This window comes from Nerophis ophidion, linkage group LG03 (assembly GCF_033978795.1).
Source record: "Nerophis ophidion isolate RoL-2023_Sa linkage group LG03, RoL_Noph_v1.0, whole genome shotgun sequence".
In the NCBI taxonomy this organism is placed as follows: Eukaryota; Metazoa; Chordata; class Actinopteri; order Syngnathiformes; family Syngnathidae; genus Nerophis; species Nerophis ophidion.
The window spans coordinates 556,608-576,848 of record NC_084613.1 but is presented as its reverse complement, the minus strand read 5'-3'; the positions used below and the strand labels follow the sequence as shown (position 1 = coordinate 576,848).

At 39.2% G+C, this 20,241-nt stretch overlaps 1 protein-coding gene across 3 annotated transcripts; it reads right to left on the bottom strand.

The window, feature by feature from the left end:
• Positions 1 to 214: 214 nt before the first annotated feature.
• Positions 215 to 19,678, bottom strand: LOC133548886 (zinc finger FYVE domain-containing protein 1-like). Of its 3 annotated transcripts, none has more exons than XM_061893830.1 (11): positions 18,327 to 19,677; positions 17,745 to 18,249; positions 13,637 to 13,851; positions 13,412 to 13,518; positions 13,209 to 13,317; positions 12,332 to 12,429; positions 11,501 to 11,618; positions 9,722 to 9,892; positions 9,337 to 9,487; positions 9,137 to 9,250; positions 215 to 1,735 (listed from the first exon to the last, which is right to left on the bottom strand). In XM_061893830.1, the coding sequence occupies exons 1-11, from the start codon at positions 18,831 to 18,833 to the stop codon at positions 1,503 to 1,505; spliced, it is 2,328 nt and encodes a 775-aa protein (XP_061749814.1). In that variant the 5' UTR covers positions 18,834 to 19,677; the 3' UTR covers positions 215 to 1,502. The 3 variants fall into 3 exon arrangements, with proteins under 3 accessions (XP_061749814.1, XP_061749813.1, XP_061749815.1); XM_061893829.1 differs by having other exon boundaries at positions 9,337 to 9,517; positions 18,327 to 19,675; XM_061893831.1 differs by lacking the exon at positions 215 to 1,735 and adding an exon at positions 7,961 to 8,409 and having other exon boundaries at positions 9,337 to 9,517; positions 18,327 to 19,678.
• Between the last annotated feature and the right edge of the window lie 563 nt (positions 19,679 to 20,241).

Here is a 20,241-nt window from a genome sequence, read left to right as displayed (position 1 = left end):
TGACACGCAACGCCCAAAACACAACAGAAAAACAGAGGCCATTCTAACTTAGCTTTTGCCACACGAAATATAATTTTGAAATCACATAATGGTTTGAATGCAAAGTATTTCCTAAAACAAGTGGAATATATATGGCGAGTTGTAGATGCTAATGTAAAAAAAAAACAGTACAATATGATTATCATACACTACAAAAGACATATGAAGCAACAGATTGCACCAATGTTTTAATAGGAATGCACTCCAGTAATGTGACATTTCCTACTCAATCCTGTGGAACATTATCTGATGAGGGTAGGTGTTATGCAACATTTTGGCAAATCTATTTTGAGAGAAACACACACGTTTAACTTTCTCCAGAGTAGACCATAGGACTAAACCAACAAAAAATATGTTGTATCAAACATTGTATGCTTGACAAATGTCTCCCTCAAACTTAGCATGACATGTTATTCTGTTGTAGCTCTTTTGGGTACATACATTTGAAACAAGGACATGACATTGTGCAGTCATTTAAAGGTATTGAAATGGTTTACAGTAAATAATGTCACCCCCCAAAAATAAGAAACATAAGCAACATTATGACTGCATGGGACCTTGTCAGGGTGAGTGAATTGAATAAATAAGACTGGATTAGACACAAAAATCAAGCATGAATACCAATGAACAGTCATAATAAAACACGTACCCTGCCTGATGAAAGAGATGGTAAATTCATTTAGCCACTAAACAAAAAAGGCTCAAGTGATCTTTCACACTGCCATGCATACCAGAGTGTTTTTTTTCTTTTCATCAATTGTCAAACATACACTCAGTTTTCAAGCTGCAAACAGTTCTATACTGTATCTGCATACAAGCACGAATGACATGATTAAATATAAATATCATACCAGCCACACACACAGTGACCTGAATGATTTGGCACCACAGAAAATCCAAAACCTTATGCAAATGAAAAATATGGACATCTGTTTTTTGGCCATGAAAAACAACAGCCTATAACAGCTGAAAAAAGCTTAGTGCAAAAACTCAAATGTTGCAACACAGCATGCAATGTAACCTGGACTTCGTTTAACTTCTCCTGGCTCTTAAACATAGATAAGAGAAATAATATACTGAAAAATGGCGGAAACCTAATAATGCTTTTGACTTGCTAGTATTTTTTAAATTATATTTATATATTTTTAAATATTTTCTCATTGTACAAAAATAGCTCATCAGCCTTATTCAACATACAATTTAGGATTTGTGTCAACAAGATATCCACATTGACTAATAAAGAGTGGAAATGCAGATTACAGTCTCAGTCATGTAAACTCACATATTCTGGCTGTTGTACAAAGGCCGCAGGAACTCTCAACTTCCAAATTTGCTAAAAAGTGTCCTCTATGTATCTACAGTATAGCTAAGTACTTCCTTTCCACAGATACGAGAGAGACCCACTAAGAGGTACTATGGAAGGTTCTGTCTTGAGGTAATCTGAGTAAGGAAGGTCGTCTCTGTTAAAGTTCTCCTGTTCTTTGGTTGCAACTGGTGCACACACGAACGGGGTGGTCCCAGCCGCGAGATGGCACCGGTCGACGCTCCGGGGAGCAGTCGTCGCACACTCCTTGGCCACAGGCACGGCAATGGTGCTTGGACAGCTTGGCAGTGAATTCGCTCTGGCAATTGTGGCAAGAGAGAATGTCTTGGTCGGGGACCCAGTAGGCAGGACGGGCAGCGTCTTTCACCAGGCCTTAAAGGAGCACACGACATAGATACTTGAATACCACTACAGACTACAGCACAAGCTGGTGTCAATGCACCATGCACATGCGTACATGAGAAGTATTACAAGCATAAACATTGTTGACTGAGGCACTTAACACTTAAAGGTCAACATTATACAACATGGACTCTTTAAATAAGTTATAAGAGTAGTATGTTCCAGGGTGTACCCAGCCTGAATGCAGCTGGGATAAGCTCCAGTCACCCACGCGACTCGAGAGGGACAAGCGGTAGAAAATGGAAAGATGTTTCCCTAGAACACTATTTTCAAACTGTGGTACGCATACCATCTAGTAGCATGCCAAAGAAGTCTGTGAATATGTACTGTACATGGCCCAGCATTGTTGATGAGGTTTGTGCATTATGTGCAATGTTACAGTGACCAAAAATACTAATAATAATTGTTAATACAACTTCTGCCTCGTTTTTAAAGAATACTTAGCCCTCCTACACCACTGTATTTTAATGTTGGTCACTATGGTGGTACATGGAGAGCCAAGTGTTTTCTGAGGTTGCACTTAGTGTAACAAAGTTTGAAAAGCACAGCCCAAGAGCCTGTTTTATGAGCCGCATACATAGAACACATCTATCATTACCCTCACTTGTTTGCTCTACTTTTAAGAAAACAATCACTTTTAAAGGAATAGCCCTGTAAATAAACCCCCTACGTAATTGAAAAAGCTTGGTAAAATACTGAGCTTTGCTATCTATCAGACATCTGGGGGCGTAAGTTCAATATATTTTAATTTTTTTAAATATGACTACAATGTTACTATAGCTAACCAAGCTATATTACCAACTTTTTGTAATATGTGGTATATAGCATCGATGTGCAGCTTTCTAGTGTATGTGTAAAACGGATAAAGTCATACCACTGGTTGGAGTCATACACTGTCTCTAAAACAACAGACACACAAGAAAACCATTGTAAATAGTCTAAAATCCAGCATTAAATTAGCTACATTAAATTTTGGGTAACATACTTTGAGTATAGAATATGTGTCCCGTTATTACACGCTATCTTTTTTTTGCGTTTGAACTGAAAATGTATCACTATTGTTTGACAACCGTTTTCAGCGCATGCACATGCACACGCACACACACTTGCTGTCGTTCTTCAAGGTAGGATACAGAATTTAATTTAATAAAAAAAGACAAAAAATTCCAACCAATCAAAAGATGGCACACTCGCTCACTCACGTATTACCGACAAGCGATTTCTCCTGAGAGCAGAGGAGTGTTAGCCGGCTAGTGAAAGTTGGCTCTGCAAAGCGTGCTAGGGGACATGGAAAAGTTAGGAAAAAGTGTCAGCCCTCATACTGAAGGTGCAGCATGAGTCCCGCGTTTGTTTGTGCAGCTTGTTTAGGGATAATGAATAAAAAAATAACCATATATACTTGCAAAATAGCAGGGTGTTCAAATACTTATTTTCTTGACTGTGTATATATATATATATATATATATATATATATATATATATATATATATATATATATATGTATATATACACAGTCAAGAAAATAAGTATTTGAACACCCTGCTATTTTGCAAGTTCTCCCACTTAGAAATCATGGAGGGGTCTGACATTTTCACGGTAGGTGCATGTCCACTGTATGAGAGATAAGCTAAAAAGAAAAATCCAGAAATCACAATCTATGATTTTTTAACAATTTATTTGTGTGATACAGCTGAAAATAAGTATTTGAACACCTGTCTATCAGCTGGAATTCTGACAATCAGAGACCTGTTAGTCCGCCTTTAAAAGTCCTCTTCCACTCCAATGTATGATCCTGAATCAGATGCACCTGTGTGAGGTCATTAACTGCATAAAGACAACTGTCCACCCCATACAATCAATCAGTAAGACCCAAACATTCAGCATGGCTAAGATCAAAGAGCTGCCCAAAGACACCAGAGACAAAATTGTACAAAACCACAAGGATGGAAAGGGCTCTGGAGGAATTGCCAAGTAGCTTGGTGAAAAAAGGTCCACTGTTGGAGCAATCGTTAGAAAATGGAAGAAGCTAAACATTACGGTCAATCTTAATGGGAGTGGAGCCCCATGCAAGATATCACCTGGTGGGGTCTCAATGATGCTAAGAAAGGTGAGGAATCAGCCCAGGAATACACGGCAGGACTTGGTCAATGACCTGAAAAGAGCTGGGACCACTGTTTCCATGGTCACTGTTGGTAATACACTAAATTTGAAATCATGCATGGCACGAAAGGTTCCCCTGCTTAAACCAGCACATGTTAAGGCCTGTCTTAAGTTTGCCAATGACCATTTGGATGATCCAGAGGAGTCATGGGAGAAAGTTTTGTGGACATATGAGACCAAAATTTACCTTTTTGGTCATAATTCCACTATGCGTATTTGGAGGAAGAAGAATGATGCGTACCATCCAAAGAACAACATCCCTACTGTGAAGCATGGGGGTGATAGCATATTGCTTTGGGGTTGTATTTCTGCTCATGGGACAGGACAACTGTACTGTATTAAGGAGAGGATGACTGCAGCCATGTATTGTGAGATTTTGGCAAAAAACCTCCTTCCCTCAGTCAGATCATTGAAGATGAGTCGTGTCTGGATCTTCCAACATGACAATGACCCAAAGCACACAGCCAGGAAAACCAAGAAGTGGCTTCGTAAGAACCATATCAAGGTTCTGTAGTGACCTAGCCAGTCTCCAAATCTAATTGAAAATCTTTGGATGGAGCTGAAAGTCTGTGTTACTCAGCGACAGCCCAGAAACCTGACTGATCTAGAGAAGATCTGTGTGAAGGAGTGGTCCAAAATCCCTCCTGCAGTCTGTGTTAACCTGCTGAAGACCTACAGGAAACGTTTGACCTCTGTAATTGCAAACAAAGGTTACTCTACCAAATATTAATGTTGGTGTTACAATATTTATTTTCAGCTTCATCACACAAATAAATTGTTTAAAAAATCATTATTGTGGTTTCTGGATTTTTCTTCTTAGGTTATCTCTCATACAGTGGACATGCACCTATCGTGAAAATTTCAGATCCGTCCATGATTTCTAAGTGGGAGAACTTGCAAAATAGCAGGGTGTTCAAATACTTATTTTATGGACTGTATATATATATTTATATGTATATATATATATATATATATAAATTAGGGGTGTGGGAAACATCGATTTGAATACGAATCGAATCGTTTATGTTGTGCGATTCAGAATCGATTTTAATTTTTAAAAAATCGATTATTTATTTATTTATTTTTTTAATCAATCCAACAAACCACTAAACAGCAATACCATAACAATGCAATCCAATTCCAAAACCAAACCTGACCCAGCAACACTCAGAACTGCAATAAACAGAGCAATTGAGAGAAGACACAAACACGACACAGAACAAACCAAAAATAATGAAACAAAAATGAATATTGTCAACAACAGTATCGATATTAGTTATAATTTCAGCATTGCAGTGATTAAAAATCCTTCATTGACATTTATAAAAATAAAAAAAAAAGAACAGTAGTGTCACAGTGGCTTACACTTGCATCGCATCTCATAAGCTTGACAACACAATGTGTCCAATATTTTCACAAATATAAAATAAGTCATATTTTTGGTTCGTTTAATAGTTATAACAAATTTACATTATTGCAATCAGTTGATAAAACATTGTCCTTTACAATTATAAAAGCTTTTTACAAAAATCTACTACTCTGCTGGCATGTCAGCAGACTGGGGTAGATTCTGCTGAAATCCTATATATTTAATGAATACAGAATCATTTTGAATCGGAAAAATATTGTTTTTGAATCGAGAATCGAATCGAATAAAAAAAAAAAATCGATATATTATCGAATCGTGACCCCAAGAATCGATATTGAATCGAATCGTGGGAAACCCAAAGATTCACAGCCCTAATATACATATATATATATATATATATATATATATATATATATATGTGTATATATATATATATATAAATAAAATATCGCCACTGTTACTGTGATGTTATTGTTGGTTAAAAATGTTTGTCATTGTTGGTTAAAAGTGCCTGCGATGAGGTGGCGACTTGTCCAGGGTGTATCTCGCCTTTTGCTCGATTGTAGCTGAGATAGGCACAAGCAGCCCCTGCTAATCCAAAAAGGAATAAGCGGTAGGAAATCGATGGATGGATGGTTAAAAGTGCTTTTTGTAAATACCTCCCATAGTCTATTACACAAAATGATGGGCTCAAGAGTAAATGTTAGGATCAAGGGGATAGGGATATTCCTGTGGAATATCTTTAGTTTTTTTGAGAAGTCGATCATACTCCTTGTTTGTTAAACGCAAAACACTCTCATGATCTCTCTCGCCTTGATCAAGCATGTTCCAGCTGGTGAGGGCTCTTTTACACATCCTCTGTAGCATCTGTGACTGCTGGCAACCTCCAAAGGGAATGGGCAAAACACCAGAAGCTGCATGTCAAACCAAAATATTTAACTCCATGTAAACTCTTGTCACATTGGAGTTCATCATTCTACACCTTGGCTTTCTACAACACAGTTCAGTAAATTTGGTGACTTTGAGGTCTGAACTGGAGGCTAGTTGATATAACAATCCAAACAGATGATGTAAGGCACATGGTTGTGTTTAATGTACCACTCTCCTTAAAGTGGACCTATTATGCAAAGCCACATTTTCTCACCTATTTGTACCTGTTTTTGTGTATTTGGAAGTCTCGAAAATCTGAACTGAAACCATGGAGCCATGGTAGACATATTTATAAAACAATCCTACCTTCTTTCAAATTACTTCCCAACAAACCGTTTTAAATCTGCCCCATTTGTGAAATCAGTGGATTACTCCATTTATTTTAAAGTTTTAGCCGATGAGCTTTGCACAAGTCCACCGTTGCAGTCTGACGCTGTAGTCAAAATGTTACTTCTTTTTCTCCATCCTCTTGTTGTTGGGGTAGACTGGCTCGTACATGCACATGCATCCTCCACTGTTGCCATTTCCAATACAAAGTAGCATATAGTTCTAACTTACACTATATATGTCAGTAGACTTAATATGGAAGCGCTAAATACTACAACATGGCTGATGGTGAGAATAAGCAGTCCAAGTGAAGGCACATAAATAAGACCGTCCACGAAATGGCACATCCAGAAATGACATCCAGAAAGTGGCTAAAAGAAACTGCATGATTTTGGCCAAAGAACCAACATTACTTATTAGGGCTGTGAATCTTTGGGTGTCCCACGATTCGATTCAATATCAATTCAATATCGATTCTTGGGGTCACAATTCGATAATATATCGATTTTTTTTCGATTCTCGATTCAAAAACAATTTTTTTTTTCCCGATATAAAAGGATTCTGTATTCATTCAATATGTAGGATTTCAGCAGGATCTACCCCAGTCTGCTGACATGCTAGCAGAGTAGTAGATTTAAAAAAAAAAAAGCTTTTATAATTCTAAAGGACAATGTTTTATCAACTGATTGCAATAATGTAAATTTTTTTTAACTATTAAACAAACCAAAAATATGACTTATTTTATCTTTGTGAAAACATTGGACACAGTGTGTTGTCAAGGTTATGAAATGCGATGCAAGTGTAAGTCACTGTGACACTATTGTTCTTTTTTTTAAATAATTTTTTATAAATGTCTAATGACAATGACAATGAAAGGATTTTTAATCACTGCTATGCTGAAATTATAACTAATATTGATACTGTTGTTGATAATATTCATTTTTGTTCTACTACTTTTGGTTTGTTCTGTGTCGTGTTTGTGTCTCCTCTCAATTGCTCTGTTTATTGCAGCTCTGAGTGTTGCTGGGTCAGGTTTGGTTTTAGAATTGGAGTGCATTGTTATGGTATTGCTGTGTATTGTTTGTTGGATTGATTAAAAAAATAATAATAATAAATACATTTAAAAAAAAAAAATAAATACAATTTTTTTTTTTTTAAATGAGAATAGATTCTGAATCGCACAACGTAAACGATTCAATTCGAATCTATTTTTCCCACCCCCCTATTACTTATCATGTAGACCACAAGGAAGTGTATTAAATGTAAAGAAGAAAAAAAATAATCATACCATAAGCCATTTAGAGTGGCTTGAGTGGGCCCTTTAACTGACTTCATATTGTTTCCTGATGGGTCCTCTTTATGCAACTGTGAAATTATATTTCACAGATGCTTCCAAGCAGTGAACTTTTTATTTCTCCATCATAATCTGACTACAACTTGCATGTCATTTGTTGGTCTTCTATCTTCACTTGCAAAAACACTAAATAAAAAGTATTTAGCCATCACTTCTTCTTTGGCATCTAGGATACACATACTTGACACTCAGTTACTGTAGGTACACCTGCACAATGCAATTTGAGATTCAATATAATAACTGAAATAAAGGTTCTGCCTTTACAAAGAAATCTAGCCATTGTTTACCACTTGTCACTCTTGGGGTCGCGGGGATTGCTGGAGCCTATTCCAGCTGCATTCGGGCAGAAGGCGGGATACAGCCTGGACAAGTCTCCATCTCATCACAGGGTCAACACATACAGACCGACAACATTCACACTACCATTCACACACTAAGGCCAATTTAGTGATGCCAATCAACCCCAGGTGCACGTCTTTGGAGGTGGGAGGAAGCCGAAGTACCCTGAGGGAAACCACACAGTCAACGGGGATACTCCATTTTCATTGACACACTTTAACAAAAAATTATTATGGTGATTGGGGTATTAGATCAATAAGAGAGGTGTTTTTAGTATTTTCTAGCTCACAAAAAATGCAATTGAGTCCCATTAGATTGTACAATAGTTTTTCGCAAACAGGTTTCATTCACTGATAATGTATTTAGTGAATGATGACTAGATAAAGACACCTTAAGTAATATGCAGGAAAGACTTAAAACAACCATTAGCAATAACATTTAAATTATGTACAACAAGAGTGAGTTTGAAATGTGGAACCTTAAAACCAAATTATCTGAGCAACTGGATATCTGCTGCATCCCTCAAGTGCAATAACACTGCGCAATAAATGACAGAGCGGAATGTTAAACACCTGAGCTTGAGCACGGATCCCATTGAGCTACCATCAAATGTTTTATGTGATAGCCAGGGTTTGTAAATTAATGACGTAAGTGACATTATAAGTGATGACATTTTACATTTTAAGAATTGACATGGCAATAAAAAAGTCTCAGTAGTAGTAATCTATAGTATATTTCTTATTAAGCAGAACAATAGTGTCAAATGGAACTCAGCACTTTAGTAAAGATGATACACCTCTGCCACCAGAGGGCAATGCATTCATACGCTAAAGGTTCACTTGCTCCTGTTACACAACAATCTTCTTCAGGTTTTGCTTTGGGCAACACTCACCCAGAGGGATGTCAATTGCGGTCACTACAACCCCGATGGTATTAGTCACCGCCTCTCCAACCTTTCTGGCAAGAGTTCCACCTTCCTCCTCCTCCTCTTCCTCCTTCTCGCGCTCTGCAATAAGAAACAACTCTAAGCGTTAACCGCCGAAATGAAACACAGTAAGGGGACAGCAGCAACGTGACATACATGATGTATACCTGTGTGTGAAGCTCTCTGCTCAAAGCACACATCGCACACTCTGACAGGGGCAAGACCCCAGCCTCGTTCAGGGACAGGCGCCGCATTGGTAGAGCAGCCATCGCAAAAGCCCTCCCCACAGGCACGGCAGTGATGCTTGGTGTCGTTCTCCTGGAAGTGCACTCGACACTTATGGCACATCTTGTGGGAGCCAAAAAACATGTTATTGACCAAGCTCGATTGGGTAAGGGGGACATAATGTCCACGTTATCTTGTGTGCAGCACATAAGGATTGTGTAACAGGCAAGGAGCACCAGAGATTGTAAACATCACCCTGGACATGAAGTGTGGACTAAGGCTGGCGATGTCATGCGGCAGGGGGCGGGGCTGTTACGTGTTGCTTACCAAGATAAGAGAGTTGGGTTTCCAATAGGCTGGGGCAATCTGATCTGTCAGCCAGGAGGTGACTGCCTTGGCAGGTTTGACACTGAGCTCTGACACGGACTGGGCCACCAAGTTCACTCCATCCAAAAGACGCTGTGCTGCATTGCTATTGTCCTTTAAAAAGCCCTCAGACTGCACAATACAGACAATGTATTACTACAAAATGAAGCAGGCTAAGCAGACTGGTATGCAATAAATACCATTATACCTCAAATAGTGTTTATTTTAAATAGGGTGTCCATTTTGGACAATGCGTTTATTTGTACAAATGTTTGACACCCTGTCTTGTTAATTGGTTGGCAAAGAATTGTTACATGAATGTTTTTTTATTCTCTGCTCCTATCTATTATACAATGTAGTTAGAGGTTTAACCAATTGTTCCCTGTGTAAGTTTTGGCAGGTCACTTATGACAAATGCCCCTGCCTGAGCAGTGCACTTGTAAGTATGCTGGCATTACTTCTCTTTAAGTTTGCTGTATGGCTGTAAAACCATGCCAATGTGTTTTTTTTTCTTTTAATGCAGTTCTCAAGGCTTCAATTGTATAAAAAATGAAGAGATTTTCAACCGAGTCCTCTGGCTATGTACATTAAAGACGCTAAAGAATGGGATAAAAAAAGAAATGAAAAAAATGCCATGGGTTATGACTAATTAAGCGGCTGTGTACAAACGTTCTTGCTGTCAGAATATTTATTGAGCTCATGGAAATAGTGGTTTTATTGCATATGTCCAGTCTGCAGTAAAACCACAAAATTAATCATGGCGTGCTGTACCAAATCAAGCTGTACAGTCTAGCAGAAATGTAGCTATAGAAAACGTTATAACACAATCTATCTATCCATCCATCTTCCTCCGCTCATCCGAGGTCAGGTTGCAGGGGCAGCAGCCTAAGCAGGGAAGCCAAGCCCAGACATCCCTCTCCCCAGCCAATTCTTCCAGCTCTTCCCAGGGGATCCTGAGGCGTTCCCAGGCCAGCCGGGAGACATAGTTTTCCAAAGTGTCCTGGGTCTTCCCCGTGGCCTCCTACCGGTTGGACGTGCCCTAAACACCTCCCTAGGGAGGCGTTTGGGTGGCATCCTGACCAGATGCCCGAACCGCCTCATCTGGCTCCTCTCGATGTGGAGAAGCAGTGGCTTTACTTTGAGCTCCCCCGGATGGCAGAGCTTCTCACCCTATCTCTAAGGGAGAGCCCCGCCACCCGGCGGAGGAAACTCATTTCGGGCGCTTGTACCCGAGATCTTGTCCTTTCGGTCATAACCCAAAGCTCATGACGATAGGTGAGGATAGGAAGGTAGATCAGCCGGTAAATTGAGAGCTTTGCCTTTCGGCTCAGCTCCTTCTTCACCACAACGGATCGAAAAAGCGTCCGCATTACTGAAGACGCCGCACCGATCCGCCTGTCGATCTCACGATCAACTCTTCCCTCACTCGTGAACAAGACTCCTAAGTACTTAAACTCCTCCACTTGGGGTAGGGTCTCCTCCCCAATCCGGAGATGGCACTCCACCCTTTTACGGGCAAGAACCATGGACTCGGGAACCATGGAACGTTATAACACCTACCTTGCAAAAATACCTATGTATTTTTCCTTAGGATAAAAAAGGAGGGTCTATTTGCAATGAAGCAGCTTTTCATTTTAGTGGAAAATGCACTTGTCATTTGATTCAAACACAAAGCCTACTGCAGTGGAGGCTAAAATATGAGGTATATGCGGGATATCAGACTGTAACATTGTTTCTTACCCCTGGCCAAACATGCTGGATCTCTGTGCGGACCACTGTATCCACAGGTTCCTGGTTTCCATACCAATACTGACGGCTCCGATAGATAACTCCACAGTTGGGACATTCGATAACATATCTGTGTGTAATATAACAGAACAATGCAATAATTGATTTGTGGGAATGTAAGGGTACGTCATATTTTAAAATTGCTTAGGTTTGTGTTAACAGGTTTAAATTTTTTTTAATGAAACTTTTTAAAAAAATCACATTTGCAGCTGATAATTGTCCGATAAATATATAATTTTTAAAATGTTGATCATCCATCCATCCACTTTTTATTGCTTGTCCCTCATACAGACAAGTTAAAGGAGACTTTAACAACTAAAGAGGGTTTTCAAGCTCTGGCTTGTACTCACATTCAAACACTTGGGCCAATATATGATCAGTATACCATACAGATAAGTTAAAGGAGACTTTAACAACTAAAGAGGGTTTTCAAGCTCTGGCTTGTCCTTGGCACTGTCGCTTGCCATGACTCCCGCTAGCCAAAAGATGCACTGTATTTCTTTGCAAAGAAGACGCATGATGGCGAGGCAGTTATACTCCATGTTCCTCGTGTTTAATGTGTACTGTGTGGGAAATCGGTACGCTATTACCAAATCTGATTATGTGCCGTACACCCCTTACTGTTTAAAAATGGGACCTGTGAGCAAAAGGTCATTGAGCTCTCTGTGTGTTCGTGGAAAAACATGCTTTAAGGTCACTGAAACAAGAGAGAAAATAAGGCAGCATGAATTTAATATAAGCCTTGACCCAAGTTTGTTTAACTCTGACGCTGTCTGTGCTCACCCAGACCATGCGTATTTGGCGAGGCCCATCCAAGGAGAGTCTGAGGAGGCTGAAGTCTTTGGAATGACAATCACTTCCTTTCCCGCTTCATAACAAGCCTAAGATGACAACAAAACAAGTATTTTGGAGTGTCTAAAGATAATCACGGGGATACACACATTACATTAGATAGAAAAAAGTATTTCGACACTATTGTGGTAAAATCTGTGTTTTCCCTTCATATAATTGAATGTGGCGCGCCATCACGACATTTTCATTACTGCCACACCTTAAAAATAGGGGTGTTTTTTTTTTTTTTAAATGAACCCAAATCAAAATAATATATTATATTGTTGCTGCCCCCAGAAGATATCACACAAAGTCTGACGCTATTTTTTACTTTTATGACCAATCTTATGATAACAAACGGCACACTTACAAAAGGTTTTACCTCCCTTGCAAACACTTTTGTTATTTGAGCCCGCCCTTGGTGTCATGGTGACCACACCCCACAACCAAAGGCATCTTGGCAGTTTAGGGGAAATATTAAAAATGTCATTCTATGAAGACATTTTGGACATTTTATGTGTCCAAATTTGTGGGGAAAGTTATCTTGTTCCAGAATGGCCTGACCTCAATGCACAAAGCATAACCATGAAGGCATGCTTGGATAAGTTCAGTGTTGAAGAACTTGAGAGCCATCACAGATATTCACAAAATGTTCACATACTCTATAATTAAATAGAAAACTTTCTAAGCAAAAAAAGGGGAATTTCTTGCTGCAGAGGGCAGATGAAATGGTCAGGTTTCTCAATACTTTTGTCCATAAAAAGTGTCATCAAAAGTGTGGTCAACTGAACTCCCCACCAGATAAAAAATAATGAGTTACTGTACTAACCTTGCAGGTGTAAATACGATTATCAAACTGAGCAGAATAGCGGCAACGATGTTTTTCCTCATGGCAGACTCCTTCTCCGAGGTGGTTCATACTGTTCTTGCAACCAGACCTACGATTAGAACAGCATGGGTCAGAGTGTTAAACAAGCAATGCTAGCAGGACACTGCAAGAAGTGATGGCAATGGACTTTAGCAAACACTGACCCACAACTGAGGCACAAGCTGGAGCAAGTGAAATACTCATCTGGAAAGAAACAACTGTGAGCCAACAGCTCATCTCCTATTTCCCCACTGAAGCGTTCACTTAACGCCTATAAAGAAATAAACACGTCACAATACAATATAAAATTATTCAAATGTACTACTTTGTTACAGAAAACTGGTGTAATAATCGGGGCTCAGTTTTATATTTATTCGATGTTGTCCTACCAGCAGGGCTTTGAAGATAACCACAGGGGTGCGAGGAGAACGTGTGGCGTTGTTGTCCAGGAGCTGTTCCAGTTTATTCCGCAGGCCGCAGAAGTCAGTGGGTGGGATTAATGTCTGTGTGCCCCAATACTGTACAGAACTTAAGGCCTCTGGGAAACGGGAAACCTTTTTGAAACGCTCCGACAGCAGCCGGTCTAGTGATTCGTGTGACTTATCTAACAAAAAAACACATTGAAAAGATTTCCAATAGTTCAGTAATCACATTTTACTGGAGATCTCATTGTTGGTGCATTATCAGCATTTCCATAAATAAGGTGAAGTTCAAACACAAACATTGCACAGTTTTAAGGTAATGTTAGATCACACAATTTTTTTTTTAATGTAGGCATGGGTCGTCTGTAAAGTTCCCGGCTTTTTCGAACCAAGAGTTCTGACACTTTTACTACAATGTCTGCATAGATAAGTCTAATGAGCAAAATCTAACATTTACCAGAGGGGATGTGGGTATCAATCAAACGGTACAATTTGATTGGCCTGAAAAGCATTGTAGTTAAAGGAGCCAAATTATGTTTGTATGTCCTGTTTTGTACATTAGAGGACATTGAAGGCTCCAGGATATGAGTATGGGGAAAACAGGAAGTTGGTGCATTTGGTGCAGTATATGTGGAAACGGTGATGTGCGGTCAAGTTCACTCTAACGATGTCTTTGGAGTTTTTCATAGCTTTATATTCACATTCTCTAATCAATGTTAATACAGGTTGCTCATTAAGATGATACCAAATATAGAAGAGAATAATTCACTGAAATAAAACTTACATTTTATCTGTATCTGAAGTACATATTCTTACCCTTCTCCATTAAAATGTATTTTGTTTTAACAAAATATAAAAACCCTGTTTCCATGAGTTGGGAAATTGTGTTAGATGTAAATATCCACGGAATACAGTGATTTGCAAATAATTTTCAACCGATATTCAGTTCAATATGCTCCAAAGACAACATATTTGATGTTCAAACTGATAAACATTTTTTTTGCAAATAATCAACTTTAGAATTTGATGCCAGCAACATGTGACAAAGAAGTTGGGAAAGGTGGCAATAAATACTGATAAAGTTTAGGAATGCTCATCAAACACTTATTTGGAACATCCCACAGGTGCGCAGGCTAATTGGGTATATTGGGTATAAAAACAGCTTCCCAAAAAATGCTCAGTCTCTCACAAGAAAGGATGGGGCGAGGTACACCCCTTTGTCCACAACTGCATAAGCAAATAGTCAAACAGTTTAAGAAAAACGTTTCTCAAAGTGCAATTGCAAGAAATTTAGGGATTTCAACATCTACGGTCCATAATATCATCAAAAGGTTCAGAGAATCTGGAGAAATCACTCCACATAAACGGCATAGCCAGAAACCAACATTGAATGACCGTGACCTTCGATCCCTTAGACGGCACTGAATCAAAAACCGACATCAATCTCTCAAAGGTTATCACCACATGGGCTCAGGAACACTTCAGAAAACCGCTGTCACTAAATACAGTTTGTCGCTACATCTGTAAGTGCAAGTTAAAGCTCTACTATGCAAAGCGAAAGCCATTTATCAACAACATCCAGAAACGCCGCTGGCTTCTCTGGGTCCGAAATCATCTAAGATGGACTGATGAAAAGTGGAAAAGTGTTCTGTGGTCTGACAAGTCCACATTTCAAATTATTTTTGGAAATATTCGACATTGTGTCATCCGGTCCAAAGGGGAAGCGAACCATCCAGAATGTTATCGACTCAAAGTTCAAAAGCCAGAATCTGTGATGGTATGGGGGTGCATTAATGCAGAATGCATGGGTAAGTTACACATCTGTGAAGGCACCATTAATGCTGAAAGGTACATTTAGGTTTTGGAACAACATATGCTGCCATCTAAGCGTCGTCTTTTTCATGGACGCCCCTGCTTATTGCAGCAAGACAATGCCAAGCCACATTCAGCACGTGTTACAACAGCAAGGCTTCGTTAAAAAAAAGAGTGCAGGTACTTTCCTGGCCCACGTGCAGTCCAGACCTGTTTCCAGTCGAAAATGTGTGGCGCATTATGAAACGTACAATAGAAAGAATTCCACTTTCAAAGCTTCAACAATTAGTTTCCTCAGTTCCCAAATGTTTATTATGAGTTGTTAAAAGAAAAGGTGATGTAACACAGGGGTGAACATGCCCTTTCCCAACTACTTTGGCACGTATTGCAGCCATGAAATTCTAAGTTAATTATTATTTGCAAAAAAAAAAATAAGTTTATGAGTTTGAACATCAAATATGTTGTCTTTGTAGTGCATTCAATTGAATATGGGTTGAAAAGGATTTGCAAATCATTGCATTCCGTTTATATTTACATCTGACACAATTTCCCAACTCATATGGAAACAGGGTTTGTACATCAATCAATCAATCAATGTTTATGTATATAGCCCTAAATCACTAGTGTCTCAAAAGGCTGCACAAACCACAACACAAACCACAACGACATCCTCGTACATCTAACACAATTTCCCAACTCGTACGGAAATAGGGTTTGTACCTTCTGTTTTTTCTGAAGGTCTAGTTTGGAGAGTTTTTTGACCATGGGTATATAATCTTTCATAATTGCAGCCATATTATTTAATTCATTCAGTAGAAAACATTGAACATTGAAAAATCTGACTTGTTTCTAACAAAAAAAAATAGCATCCTCTCTGAAAGGAGATGGTAGCAACGGCTCACCTGCTCGTAGTCGTGCATAAAGAGAGTATGGCCAACTAAACAACAAGCGCAAAGTTTGGACACCACTGAGGTGTGCGACTACTGTAGTTGTTCTGATGTCATTTTTCTGAAGAAAAATAATCCAAAATAAGTCTTAATACAATTCCAAACATACTTCAGCTCATAAAAATGAGCTGAAGTATAACTTTGGGGATAATTGTGACCATACACAAAATACATTTATAATACAGTTTAATAGACAAATATTAGTAATTATTTTATATGTTTTAACTTGTTTTCATTCTGACTACTGAGGCTCTACCTCACCTGCCTACCCTGACCACACGTTTTCACTTCATTAGCACAGTACTATGTGGACTACTAACTGTACACCATGCATGTATTTGAAGGATGCAACTTTATTATGAAAGGAGACATTTATTTGTACAAATTTTACAGTAAGAAAAAGGGTGGAAAGAGATGTTCGCTGAATGGCTGGCCAACACCCGTTGCTTCATAGTTACAACAGAATGTGGTTCCTTTCCTGTTTCCTCACAATAACCGAATACAAACACAGGATTTACTGTAGCTATCCAACATGGTAATCAATCCACTGGATATATTCAGGGAACTTTAATAAGGTAGAAGCCCTTTTACCATATCCTGAAGGGAAAAAGGGTCTAATTTTGGAGAGGCATTAATTTGTTCAAGGAGTTGATGTACCCTACGAATAACTTAAAAAAATCTATTAGATTATTACTTTTTTTGAGGACAAATGTTACAGCAGAGTGTGGACCGGGGGCCCCTTTTTGACCTGCAGCATATTTTTAATGGACCTCTGCATATTCTAAAAACAAAGTAATTTATTAATGTGATACACTAAAATATATTTAACTGACCTGGCCATCACATAGTTAAAACGTGAATAATATATTTCAGGTATCTTAGAATATATTGACCAACATTGGTTTAGTTTTAGCCTCTTTCATGCACAAATTGTATCAAATTGGCCCCTGGCATCCAAAAAGTCACAATCTATTTTGGAGTTTAATACATAATTTTAGCTTTACATAGGAACAAAATAACACACGAGCATTAAGATGGATTCACCCCAAAAATGTTGGGTGCTATGCAAAAATGCACATTTACAATTGTATTGACGGAGCAGTCGTTTTTCTCTGTATAATGCACATTTTTCTTCCCAATAAGTGTTTCTATACTTAACACTTGCTTCCTTCACAGTCTTTTAAAGAAAAAAAACTGTTGCATGGATTCATACACTTCGAAGTAGCTGATGATGATGGAGACACACGTGTATACCCCTAATTGTTGATAAAATGAGATGACAGAGGAGATTAAGATATGGTACAAAAAAATCATACCTGTACCAAGTAGTTTAGTGTGTACAGTTTCATGGAAGATGACCACAGCAGGGCCCAAAGTGGAGAGAGGCACGTCCAGACCACAACGGGCCGTGGTAGCCTTCAGTTCCTTGGTGAAATGCTTCAAGTAGGCCTCAGAGGCGTCCCCAAGAAATTTGAAAAGGTCATCATGGAGGCGGTCCGCATGAGTGCGGTATATGATGAGGTCAGAAATGGCCAGCACCTTTAGCAAGAGACGGGTCCTGTGACCCTGTTTGGAACTGTTTCCCAGGAGCCCCTCGGTATCGATGACCACCACATTATGGAAAGGGTCGAAAGCAGCCCATACACCAACCGTGCAGGACTCTTGTGTGGGGGACGTCTTGAACACCTCCCTGCCCATGAAGAAGGTGTGGTTGAGGGTGTGAGATTTTCCCTCTCCGGTGTTACCAAAGATGGACACCACCTTCAGGAGCTGGCTGGGCGAACATGTTAGCTTCTTCACAAATTCAGTTTCATCTTTTATCTGAAACAGGAACATGACAACCATATTAGACAAGACATTGCTCAACCTTCTTGATGTGTGGCTTTTGCATAGCCTACCTGCATTTCCTCGTTTTCATCAACCAGAAGGAAACTGGACACATTCCCCAACAGTCTTGTCCTGCTTGACTCAGTCTCATCAACATTTCGGGCGGCAGGTTGAACAGGAGCTTGTACAGATTTGACCTCTGCTTGTTTTGGCGATGGAAGATATGGCGTGAGCTGGTGTTTCTTCTTGTTTCCTCCACTGTGTGTGCGTTTTTGACAATCTTGGCACAAATTGACTTTGCAGTTCTGGCAGCGTACCACGGACCTGTTACACTTGCCATTGTCACCCCTTTTGCAGTTGTCACAGCAAGGGACGTGACCTGGGCTTATCCTGAGCCGCTGGTGGTTCTTGAGTCGCTCCTGACTGTGAAGTTCCAGGTCACAGCAAGCACACTGCAATGTCTTACACTCTTCACATTCAAAGACAGCTTCTTCAGAGCCACCACAGGTATAACATTCTTGACATGTCAGACTTGTATTGACTCCCTTTTCTGAAGATGAGCCATACCCACTCATCATTTCTGTCACCTAAATATAAAACTGAATAGAAACGCTTTCTCTGTAGTGCCAGCAATTTTCAACAGTGGTTCCAATGCGAAATATTTAATAATACTGCCTGAATGGCTGGAAAACTTAAATCATGTGCATTGTGACAGGATTGCTGGTTGATGTGTAAACATGAAGTCAAATAATTTAATTGGCGTACATTTCAAGCATATAAAACCACATATATAGTAATATTCAGTAACGATTTGCTATCAGTGTGTCAACAAAGATATTCACCAATAACATTGTCAACTGTTAGTTTGCATGTACCAAAAAGTTAGACATGAATACAATACACACACATAACACTGACAAAAACTATTAAAAATATATAAAGTGTTTTAAATCACTGGCAACCGAGACGACGAACGATGAATGTGCAAATAATGCTAACAACAAGCTAGCTAGAGAACTGGCCCTTAATAGTAATAGCTCGCCGGCTAACACGACTGATAATATTTGGCATTCAAACAAAGAATGCTTAGTTTAAAGCTAGCGGTTGTCTGCGAACTCTTTCAGCTTTTTCAAAATAACATGTTCTGACCAAACAGCCCATTAGCGCCCAAATTAGTAGCAGCATTCAGTCAAAACATCAACAAAGCTGCAGTCAGTCGATGTAAAAAAAACAACAAAAAACTCGGATTGCCGCTGACACTAAAAACCGGACAGAGAATATCTGCAACAGAGCTGTAAAAGTCCTAAAAAGTGTACCTTGTTTGTTTAAATCGGTTCGAGCAGTCTCATTGTTTTTGTTCTTGAGTCCCCTCCCAAACAGACCTCTCTCGCTACGTTATTTTGTTGCCAGGTCAGATCAGCTGATCAGATTATTTCCACTCACAGGGTCAAAAAAGGCTGGGCTTTGTTGCATCATGGGAAACATAGTTCATTAAGGGAAAATGGCGGCCATGGCCCAAAAAACAGAAGACATCATGCAAACAACAAACAATAATGGAATTAAGTGCCAACAATTTGGCTACTTAGTTCGAATTGTAGGTAATATTTGTAATATTCTTATTTATTCAAGTATAATTTTAAATTTATGGATATAATTTAGCTTTGATATACCTGATTACAATTTACGTATTTAAAATAGAATATACCGTATTTCTTTGAATTGCCGCAGGGCATATAGTATGTGCCTGCCTTGAATTACTACCGGGTCCAACTCGCTTCACAAAATAATTAGCGCATGCTTAGTATTACTGCACCTGGGGATAGGTTGATTGGCAACACTAAATTGGCCCTAGTGTGTGAATGTGAGTGTGAATGTTGTCTGTCTATCTGTGTTGGCCCTGCGATGAGGTGGCGACTTGTCCAGGGTGTACCATGCCTTCCGCCCGATTGTAGCTGAGATAGGCGCCAGCGCCCCCCGCGACCCCAA

Coding starts and splice junctions, on each gene's coding strand:
- LOC133548886 (XM_061893829.1), bottom strand. CDS start 18,833: ATGATGAGTGGGTATGGCTCATCTTCAGAAAAGGGAGTCAATACAAGT. Junction 11,619..12,331: donor GCCAAATACGCATGGTCTGG/GTGAGCACAGAC, acceptor TATTACACACAG/ATATGTTATCGAATGTCCCA. Junction 9,893..11,500: donor TCCAGCATGTTTGGCCAGGG/GTAAGAAACAAT, acceptor TGTATTGTGCAG/TCTGAGGGCTTTTTAAAGGA.